General features: G+C 42.6%; 1 protein-coding gene across 1 annotated transcript; it reads left to right on the top strand.

Moving 5' to 3' along the window:
- Positions 1-911: 911 nt before the first annotated feature.
- Positions 912-8,314, top strand: LOC148027099 (DNA (cytosine-5)-methyltransferase 1B-like). Its single transcript, XM_087691633.1, has 11 exons — positions 912-1,350; positions 1,713-4,903; positions 4,990-5,154; positions 5,242-5,455; positions 5,553-5,664; positions 5,902-6,049; positions 6,336-6,533; positions 6,643-6,921; positions 7,055-7,216; positions 7,323-7,541; positions 7,703-8,314. Exons 1-11 carry the CDS (start codon positions 1,236-1,238, stop codon positions 7,847-7,849), a joined length of 4,950 nt encoding a protein of 1,649 aa, XP_087547759.1. The 5' UTR covers positions 912-1,235; the 3' UTR covers positions 7,850-8,314.
- The last annotated feature ends 2,361 nt before the right edge of the window (positions 8,315-10,675 follow it).

Genomic DNA, 10,675 nt, shown 5'->3' with positions numbered 1-10,675 from the left:
GAAAAAAAAGAAAAGAGAGAGAGGGGTAGAAGAAAAGGGGGGAGAGAGATAGAGAGAAGAAAAGGAGAGAGAAAAGAAGAAGAGAGAGAATTTGAACACAGAAAATTATAGAGAGAGGAAAGATGCAATTTAAAAGAAAGAGAAAAGAAAAAAATTTAAAGAGAGAATAAGAAAAAAGAAGAAAAAAAGAGGAGAGAGAAGGAAAAGAGAGGAGAGGGGGAAGAGAGATGAAAAGAGAGAGAGAGAGAGAGAGAGAGAGAGAGAGAGAGAGAGAGTAATAAGAATAAGAATAAGAAGAAGAAGAAGAAGAAAGAGGAAGAGAGATGGGGAAAAAGAGAAAAGAGAAAAGTCTTTTTAAAATTTAAATATTTTTGTGAGAGAGAGAGAGAGAGAGAGAGAGAGAGAGAGAGAGAGAGAGAGAGAACCAAGAGAGGAAAAAAAAAAACTAAAATAGAAGGCATGAGAGAGAGAGAGAGAGAGAGAGAGAGAAGAAAAGTGGGAGAGAAAAAAAGGAGAGAGAGAACTAGGAGAGGAGAAAAAATAAACTAAAATGGAAGGTATAGAGAGAGAGAGAGAGAGTAAATAAAAAATTAGAAAAGAGAGAGAAAAAAGGAGAGAGAAAGATGAGAAATGGATTCTTGAGCGAAACTTTGCTTTGCCGCTTTGGGGCAACAAAGCTGCCGCGAAACAACCTAGCATCGTTGTATTACCAAGAAGGTCATAGCTCAATCGTTGGTGTATGGGTGTGTGAGTTTGAACCTTCAGGAGACCACCCGTGATACTTATGGAAAGATAACACCATAGTATGATAAAAGAAATCATTAAATTTTAAAATATTTATTCACAAAAATTGTTTTTGATGAACATTGGGAAGGCGAGAGAGAGACACTATGGCCCATGAACCCACCCTCTCCTGCACCATCTAAAATGACAAGATGGTGTTTGGGCTTAGGGAATTTAGGACTCCCGCCATAGCTCCTCCCCTCTCGCCATGGCGAGGAGGACGACTTTGAATTCCCGCCTTTTCTTTCCAAACCATCCCTCCTTCCCGCCTTTACGGCCCCCGGTCCTCCAGCCTCCTCCCTCCCTCCATGTCTCTCTGGTCGTGTCCCCTTCCTTCCCTGCATCCATCCGCAAACCCTATCTCATGACAGGTCCTAGCTGAGAGGTTGATCGCCTCCTCCCTCCCTCCCCCTTCTCCCTGCGTCGCGAAATCCTGCTTATTGTTGCCTGCCATGGCCGCAGCTGACACTGCTGTGGACGTTTCTCAGTGGCAGCGACAAGGAGGCACCGTTTTGCAGTCTACGTCTTCCAATGGCCGCATAAGACGAACTTTTGTTGCGCCCTCGGGTATGGCTTCTCCTCTGAGAGAGAGAGAGAGAGAGAGAGAGAGAGAGAGAGAGAGAGAGAGAGGTGTCGCTGTAACTTTGACCGCACACACACTATCAGTAGTACCATCTATTTGGAGATCAATTCTGAGATTTATTTTTAGCGCTCACTGTTCTAAAATTTGGGACATCATCAGAGAAGCCTTGACCTCACACTTGCACTTTCAATAGTACTATGTGTTTGGAGATCAATGCTGAAGTTTTGATTTAAGCTCTTGCTGTTCTAAGTTCTGGAACATCATACAGCGGGATGCTTTCATTGTTCCGTTCAGTGCTTTTTAGAACGCCGCACTAGTTCTGATATTCTGTAAAAACGTGGTACAGGTGAGAAGTTCCGAACATGGAAGGAGTGCCTGAAATATATGGGAACAATCACATCAAGCAAATCTTGTGATGAGGAATCGCACATGAAGACAGAACTTGCATCTATTATTGACAGCAAACTGCAGGCCTCGGATAGTGGAAAGGGCAAGGGAGAAGTAGCCAAGGAACAAGACAATGCTTCCAAACGGAGGAAAGTGCCAAAGGAGAGGAAAAAGAATGGCAAGCGGTCCCGAGGGAAGGACAGTGGGAATAGTGAAGATGAAGAGGCTGACATACAGGAGGACGAGGATGCAACTCCATACACTGATAGAGTAGGGAGAAAGAGACCCAAAAGGGTTGCAGCTGCAAAGTGCCTCAAGGAGAAGAGGATAAGGCTGGACGAGAAAGATGCCGTTGTGGAGGTGAAAGCAGAGAGAGTTGCTGAAGGAGAAGAGGTCGCCATTGTCCTTACGGCAGGAGGAAATGAGGATGCAGGGGAAGCACCAAAACGTAGGTTGCTGGATTTTGTTGTGCACGACGAAGAGGGCAAGGCAATGGCTATGGAGATGATGGGAATTATCCCGTTATATGTGACAGGGTTGATACTGCCCACAAATGGGCCTGCTGCTAAGGAGCATGGAGTTCGGTGTGAGGGGTTTCCTGTTGAAGCATGGGATATCAGGGGTTATGAAAATGGCCAGGCACAGATATGGATTATATCCGATATGGCAGAATACTTGTGCATTAAGCCTTCTGGTACTTACAGAAAGTTATATGATCAAATATTTGAGAGAGCCCTGGTCTGTGTGGAAATCTACAAGGCTCTTTCCAAACCAGACGGGGGCGATCCTGAACTGGGATTTGATGACTTATGTGTCAGGCTTTCAAGAGCATTTTCCAACAAAGGGGGCCAGTTTTTTTCTCGAGATTACCTCATCTCACAGGGCACTTTTATAGCCTCACAGCTTGGAGGACTCGATGAAGCTGCCGATGAGCGTGACCAGCTTTTCAGTGGGCTCCCAGCCATAACTGCTCTGGAAAAGGAGTGCCGGAGGTGGGATGCACATTGTGCAGATGGTATGGCTTCATCTAAAGGGGCTTCCATCAAAATAAGGGAGCAGGGCTCCTCAGGAGCAGTAGAAGAGAGAGGAGTTCAAGCCATGACAGATGATGAAAAGCTGGCACGTCTTCTTCAGGAGCAAGAGGATCGGAAGGCTTTAGGACAAAACCGGCGCCTTCAACAGCCTAACAAGGGGAAATATTACCTTAAGATTAATGAGGATGAGATTGCTAATGATTACCCTCAGCCTGCTTTCTATAAAGCAGATGAGGAAGAGATGGATGAATATGTGTTTTTTGATGATAATCTGTCTGGTGTTGCACTGGAAGACCTTCCCCGGCGAATGCTTCATGACTGGGCTCTTTACAACTGTGATTCCAGGCTTGTCTCTTTGGAGTTGCTTCCCATGTTGGCTGGAACAGAAACAGATGTGGAGGTCTTTGGTTCAGGCATTATGACAGAAGATGATGGCAGTGGCTATAGTCTTGATGACAATTCTGATACTGGGTTATCCTGTACCAATCAGGAGTCTAGCCAACCTGAAGGAATCAGGATTTATCTGAGCTCCATAAAGGAATGGATGATAGAATTTGGAGCTTCTATGTTGTTTATTTCTATCCGCACTGATGGTGCATGGTACAGGCTTGGTCAACCATCTCATCAATATGTCAAATGGTATGCCCCTGTTTTAAAAACAGCCAAACTTGCAATCCAAATCATCACCATGCTGAAAGAGGAAGCTCGTGTATCTCGTCTTTCTTTCTCTGATATTGTTAAGCGGCTTGCTGAGATCCCAAAGGAACAGCCAACATTTATTTCCTCAAAAGTTTTGGATGTGGAGCGGTATGTTGTAGTTCATGGTCAGATTATCCTGCAGCAATTCTCTGAGTATCCTGATGAAACAATAAAGCGGAGTGCATTTGTTACTGGTCTTACATCTATGATGGAGCAGAAGCATCATGTTAAGCTTTTGATGACTAAGAAGAAGTTGGTGAAGAAAGGGCAGAATCTGAACCCCAGGGCTGGTCTGCGTCCAGATGGCACACGGCCCAAGCCTATGCGAGCCATTACTACCAGGTTGGTGAATCGTATTTGGAGTGAGTACTATGCAAGTGCTTTGCCAGAGGGTGCAGAGGCTGAAGAAGCCATGGATGCAAATGCTGAAGTGGAGGCTGTCGAGCAAGATGAAGCTGCTGACTTAAGTGACAATGAAGAGGAGATGATTGTAATTCCCCAGGGGAAGACACGCTCAGGAGGCAGGTTAAAGTCTATTCTAGGAAGAACAACCTCAAATGTTGAATGGTCATCAAAATCATGTGGCAAAACTGCTGCTCAAGAGCCAGTGTATTCCAAAGCACAGGTCAAGTCAGATGAAGTTTCAGTTGGAGGAGTGGTACTGATTGAGCTTGAAGAACAAAACGAGGAGCCAGGCATGCTTCTTGTTGAATATTTATATGAAAAAAAGAACGGGGCTCAATGTCTTCACGGCCGGGTTCTAGAGAGGGGTCACCAAACAGTTCTAGGAAATGCAGCTGACTCAAGAGCTGTCTTTTTGACAGATAAGTGCACTGATGTTGAACTTCTGGATGTAAAAGGGACAGCTATTGTAGAGATGTGCAAACGCGCATGGGATCATAACTCTAGGAAGACCTTGATGGCAGAAGACGAAGCTGAGAGAGCTCGAGCAGTAGATAGGAAGAAACAGGGATTGCCCACAGAATACTACTGTAGGGCTTTGTATTGTCCAGAAAAAGGTGCATTTTTAGGCCTTCCATACAACACTTTGGCGCTTGGCACTGGCACATGCCATTCCTGTACTCTCAGAGCTGAGAAGCAAGAAAAATTCTCCACAAAAATCCTTCCAAATGATGAGGGGATCATGTATCAAGGAGTAGAATATTCCTTGAGGGATTTTATGTATGTTAGTCCAGATGCCTTTCCATCTCTTGCAGATGAGAATGAACCAGTTGAGAGGTTCAAGGCCAGCAGAAACAGAGGTCTGCATGCTTTTGTAATCTGTCAGCTTTTAGGTGTGAAGTCTGGCAAAGGCTCAAAGCAGCTCAATCCCAAAAATGTCCTTCTCTCTGTGAGAAGGTTTTACAGACCAGAAGACATTGGGCCAGACAAAGCTTACAGTGCTGATGTGCGAGAGGTGATGAGTGAGCATGTTCTGGTTTAGTAGCTTGTCTTTTACTTCTCAGTTGACATATCTTAACAGATTTCTTTCATGTTCCATAGGTATACTACAGCGAAGAGACAGCTGAAGTGAGTCTTGATGCTGTGGCTGGAAAGTGTGAAGTGCAGAGACAGTCATATATTCAAGAACTTTCAGCTCGTGAACCGTTTAATAATGTCTACTTTTGCACATGCATATTTGATCCCAAGAAAGGAACCATTAAGCAGGTTTACCATCTTTGCACAAGCAAAATACATTTGTATGTTTGAATTCTGGCATGATGAGCTTCTAAGCCTTGTTGCATTGGTTGCCAGCTTCCAGCAAATATTAAGCTCAGTTCCTTGAAAAGCCCTGCAATGAAAGGGAAATCAGTAGCTGATGAGATAGCCATTGCCAAGAAGAAAGGAAAAGCAGTTGAAAGTGGGGAACCAGCACAGGGGCTGTCTTTGTCAAAGCCTGATAATCGCCTTGCTGCATTAGACATATTTGCTGGTTGTGGAGGTTTGTCAGAGGGATTTCATCAATCAGGTAGCTTCTTCTTCTTTGATTGTATCAGATATTAGGCGCCCCAATATTAATTGGCTTGCTCTGAACTTGCATCCTTTTCTTGATACACAAATTATAGGTGTGAGCTTGACAAAATGGGCCATCGAGTATGAGCATGCAGCTGCAGAGGCATACAAATTAAATCATCCTGAAGCTGAAGTTTTTTGTGAAAACTGCAATGTCATTCTAAGGTGATAGAGCTTTAACTAACCAGAGGTGTTAGTGATAGAACTTTACTTGCAAATAAGCTGTTGAACTCCAACATTTTATGCTTGCACGCAAACATCCGTTTTCTAGTGATCATGATCATAATTGGCATTCTAGGATTGCCAGCCCCACTCAGCTTCCATTTGTTGCAATTCTTTCTGCTGCCTTTAGTCTGGTATTTATCATACTATTTCTCTCACTTTTTAAGTGGCTCTTTCCAGATGCATGATGGAAAAGGGTGGGGACCTGGATGACTGTTTGTCTACACCAGAAGCCGACCAATTAAGTCTCCAATTTAGTGAGGATAAAAAGGGCAAGCTTCCTATGCCTGGAGAGGTGGACTTTATTGCTGGCGGTCCTCCATGCCAGGTTTCCTTCAAACCATTTTAATCTTTGGTATTTTCAGACCAAAATAAGAATGTGAGGAATTGTGTGTGTGTCTCTCTCTCTCTCTCTCTCTCTCTCACACACACACACACACACATGCGCGTGCACAGAGAGAGAGAGAGAGAGAGAGGGGGGGAGTGCTTACACACACACATGCGCGTGCACAGAGAGAGAGAGAGAGAGAGGGGGGGAGTGCTTGGGGCTTAGTTTTTGTAGTCTTTATTTCTTTATATGTGTGTGTTGTGTGTGTGTGTGTGTGTGTGTACAGGGATTTTCAGGAATGAATCGTTTCAATCAAAGAGCCTGGAGCAAGGTTCAGTGTGAAATGATACTGTCCTTCCTCTCATTTGCTGATTATTATCGGCCAAAGTTTTTCTTGCTGGAGAATGTCCGCAATTTTGTGTCCTTTAACAAGGGCCAAACCTTCCGTCTAACCATAGCTTCGTTGCTGGAGATGGGCTATCAGGTTTGATATTTGCATATTTCAAGGTTAACTGGTGCTAGTCTGTTTAATATTAGTCTATATTCAGCAATATTAGAATGGAGGTGTGACATCTGAGTCTTTAACTCATCAGGTTCGATTTGGAGTGCTTCAAGCTGGAAATTATGGTGTCTCCCAGTCTCGTAAGAGAGCTTTTATATGGGCGGCTTCCCCAGATGAAGTGCTACCTGAATGGCCAGAGCCTAGGCATGTCTTTGCAAGTTCTCAACTGGGTTTTTCATTGCCTGGAGGTGTCCAATATGCAGCTGTTAGAAATGCTGCCATGGGTGCCCCATTGAGGTCCATCACGGTGCGGGACACCATTGGTGACTTGCCTCCTGTTGGCAATGGTGCAGACAAGCTAGAAATAAATGTAAGTGTACAAGACCAAACCCTGCTCAAATGAGCTAGGAAGAACTGTTGCCTTTTTTGTAATGCGTGCAGCAATCAACAGGGTCTCCTATAAGCTTTGATTATGTTTCTGACTGCTGACCGGCTTATTGCAGTATGGAAATCCGCCACAATCATGGTTCCAGAAGTTTATTCGAGGTGAAGAGAGCCACCTGTACGATCACATCTCCAAAGAAATGAATGAGCTGAACTATATTAGGTGCCAACGAATTCCTAAAAGGCCAGGTGCTGACTGGCGCGACCTTCCAGAAGAGAAGGTAGGATATGAAATACAGGATGCCAGTGTTCTTGATTTTGAGAGAGAGAGAGAGAAAGAGAGAGAGAGAGAGAGAGAGAGAGATCAGTGCTGTTCCCTTCTTACAGGTGAAGCTCTCTACTGGACAACTGGTCGATTTGATTCCCTGGTGCTTACCAAACACTGCTGAACGGCACAATCAATGGAAGGGTCTGTTTGGGAGGCTGGATTGGGAAGGTAATTTCCCCACATCAGTGACTGATCCGCAGCCAATGGGTAAAGTTGGGATGTGCTTTCATCCTGAGCAAGATCGCATCGTCACTGTCCGGGAGTGTGCCCGATCACAGGTACGCCTGTCATGTTTTCGACTTTAGTGCTTAGATGACTGGTAAATAACTCCAACATAATCAAAGCATCTTAAATTTTGCTAGTTCCTTGGAAGTCCGGTGTTTCTGCGGGGGCTTCCTGCCTCTATGTTATAACTTTGGTTCCTTGGGTGTTTTTGCAGGGATTCCCTGACAGTTACAGATTCTTCGGCAGCATCCAGTCGAAGCACAGACAGATTGGCAATGCGGTGCCACCTCCCTTGGCGAGAGCTCTGGGCGAAATGCTAAAGGCAGTGGTTGATGGGAAAAGGGAAGTTGACCCAGTTTGAGTTGCTGGAGAGATTCCCTGTCCGTGGGTCTCTCAGGGCTCAACGAAAAACCACCCTCTTTGAGTTGGAGAGATTTCCTGTCCATGGAGTTCTCAGGGCTCAACGAAAAACCGCCCTGTAATGTATTTTTAATTAAAAGGCCCAAATCAAGAAAAAAGGACATGATTAATCAATGGTCCTTTTATGTAAAGGGTAAAATCAAAGGGCGATTCTTTATTCTAAGGGATTATAAAGGCTATAAGGGGTGATCCTTCATTCTGAGGGATGTCCGTGAATGGAGTGTTGTTTATGTTCAGGGCTTGACTTTTCAGGGCAAGTCATAATATTCAAGAATGGGTCCTCAAATTAGCTTATATAAGTGTCATAGACACACAGACACAGACGCACAGACATACATACATGATACACCTGTAGATATAAACAGCAGCCCTCGGGATTCAAGGAGGGACTAGAATCCAAGGCCATTTATTATTTAATTTTTCAGAAACGCGAATAAAATTATAAATGTTGACTTTGTAAAATAAAGTTTTGCAAATTATGGAAAAGCAAGCCAAACTGCGAGTAGGGGGATTGAGGGAAACCAGTGAACATGCGTGGGTCCCTGGGCGAGCTCCATATCTCATTCCAAATTATAATTAACTTAGTAAATAAAATTTCAAAACTTTGCAGATTGTCATTTAAGATAATCCGTTGCACATGCCAACGAGAATTTCAAATATTATTTCTCCCAAAGTCATCATGCATTTGTAATTGATGGCGCATCTCTTACATCCCATTGGACTTGCCAAACAATCGCTTTCGTAGCCCGGCATGAATACCCATTCGACCTGGTAAGCCCTCTGCTGTCTCTTGCAGAGCCTTGTCACTGAACCTCCTATATTTATGCCTTAAATGTTATGACGAGTTAATACGGAGTGGACTGGTAAGAACCTTGTTACTACCTCTATTCATGTCTTCAATGCCAAGACCAGTCAATATGGATTTTCTTACCAAACATACTTCGATTAGCCATTGTTTGTCTTAGTAAAATCTTGAACTCATTAATGAAAGCTTGGTCAACTTCTTGAAAAGCATATGCTATTACAATAATGCTATCTTAGTAACCTTAACTCATTAATCAATTCTTGGTCAACTTATATTCTTTGTTAGCATTGGCTTTAAGGGAATATACTATTACAATATTTATGTGGCAACGCAATGCTTGCCCAAAAGAATTAAACCATCGGGCAAAATAAGTGGTCCACTTTTGAATTGATTAAAAATGATTAATTTGGTCAAACTTTTACTTTTTAAAAAACCCCCTTATTGGTAATGGAAAACCTCAAGTAGGAGACGAAAGGCATGCTCTCTTTGACTCTTATATAACATGCTATTGTCAATATATGATGGTAGATTGCTCAAGCCCTTGGCTCAACTTGAGCTTCCTACTAAATGGTAAATGATAAAGGCCATATCATGGGGTGGGGAAAGGACCTAATTCTCGGTAAGTCAACAAGTCCACTTGGTGCTTTGGTGTATCAATACATGAATGAGCTGTCATTGTTGCTTGTGGGGATATCAACAAGGAGGATGACAATAACATTGATGCCTCGTTAAATTTTGAAAGAAAAATAAGACCGGATGAAGAGCTTAGCTCAACCTTGAAATAGAATGAAATTGTATGAAATCATAAATCTTTATTGCATCAACTTTTAGCAAGCCCCTTGTCTCAAAACAAGGGCCATGCTCTTACTCATGACCATGCACCCTTATTTAATACAAAGGAAAAATATTTTTATTATGTTTTCTAGTTGACCTTATAGAAGCTTGATATATTAACTTGAACTTAATCACCTTGCCAGTCCTTGCTTTGATATATAAATTTGGGCATTGCTTATCCTTGCTTTGCTCTATTTAATGTGAATGGAAAGAGCAGCTTTGTTTGCAATCTCAATTTCTCCTTTGACTCCATTACTTGGTACATGAAGATAGGGGTGATCTATTAACATGCAATTTGGAGCAATGAATCTCACTTTAACACATTTGAATTGCATTTCAATATCTAGGAGTAGTTTTTAGACAAATAAATTGGGTGGTGACCTTGATCTTGGATGGAATTTGCTTTCCAGGATTGAGAGAGAGGAGTGTACAATTGATGTTACAAAGGGCATAAGATGCCATGTGGATGGTAAATAATCTAAAGTAGATCAAAGCTCTTGAAATAGGAGGAGCACTATCTAACATCTTGCCATTGTGCTCATAAGATGTGAGACTTATACCTCTCTAATAAAAATCTTTTGCGCAATCCTCTCATCATCTTGCAATAAACCTTTCTTATTCGTGCTCTTTTCTACCTTGCAAACATACTATTTGGAAGCTATTTTTTTATCTCTTTAGTCCTCAAGAATTTCATGGAAGCTCTTGAAATAAGAAGAGCACTATCCAACATCTTGCCATTGTGCTCATAAGATGTGAGACTTCTACCTCTTTAATAAAAACCTTTTGTGCAATCCTCATCAACTTGCAATAAACCTTGCTTATTCGTACTCTTTTCTACCTTCCAAACATACTATTTGGGAGCTATTTATTATCTCTTTAGTCCTTAAGAATTTCATGGAACTTATGTTGAGAATTCTATGGAGCTTGAAGTAAAAGCATCTTCACATGTAGCAATAGGCAAGAGCTTTATCCTCTCAGTATTAACATAGGTTTGCATAAGAGCAATACCTATTGAAAACCCCACTTGAAATTCTTTGGCATTGGAAGGCAATGGGTGATTCTTTTATGTACTCCCCCTTCTTAAATGTTTGACAAACTATCATAAATTGCATTGCTCTTTTGTTAGCT

This window comes from Lygodium microphyllum, chromosome 13, assembly GCF_053477565.2.
Source record: "Lygodium microphyllum isolate KBCC chromosome 13, Lygodium_microphyllum_v1.1.10, whole genome shotgun sequence".
NCBI classification, from domain to species: Eukaryota; Viridiplantae; Streptophyta; class Polypodiopsida; order Schizaeales; family Lygodiaceae; genus Lygodium; species Lygodium microphyllum.
The sequence above is the reverse complement of the archived record's forward strand: the minus strand, read 5'-3'. Positions and strand labels throughout refer to the sequence as shown.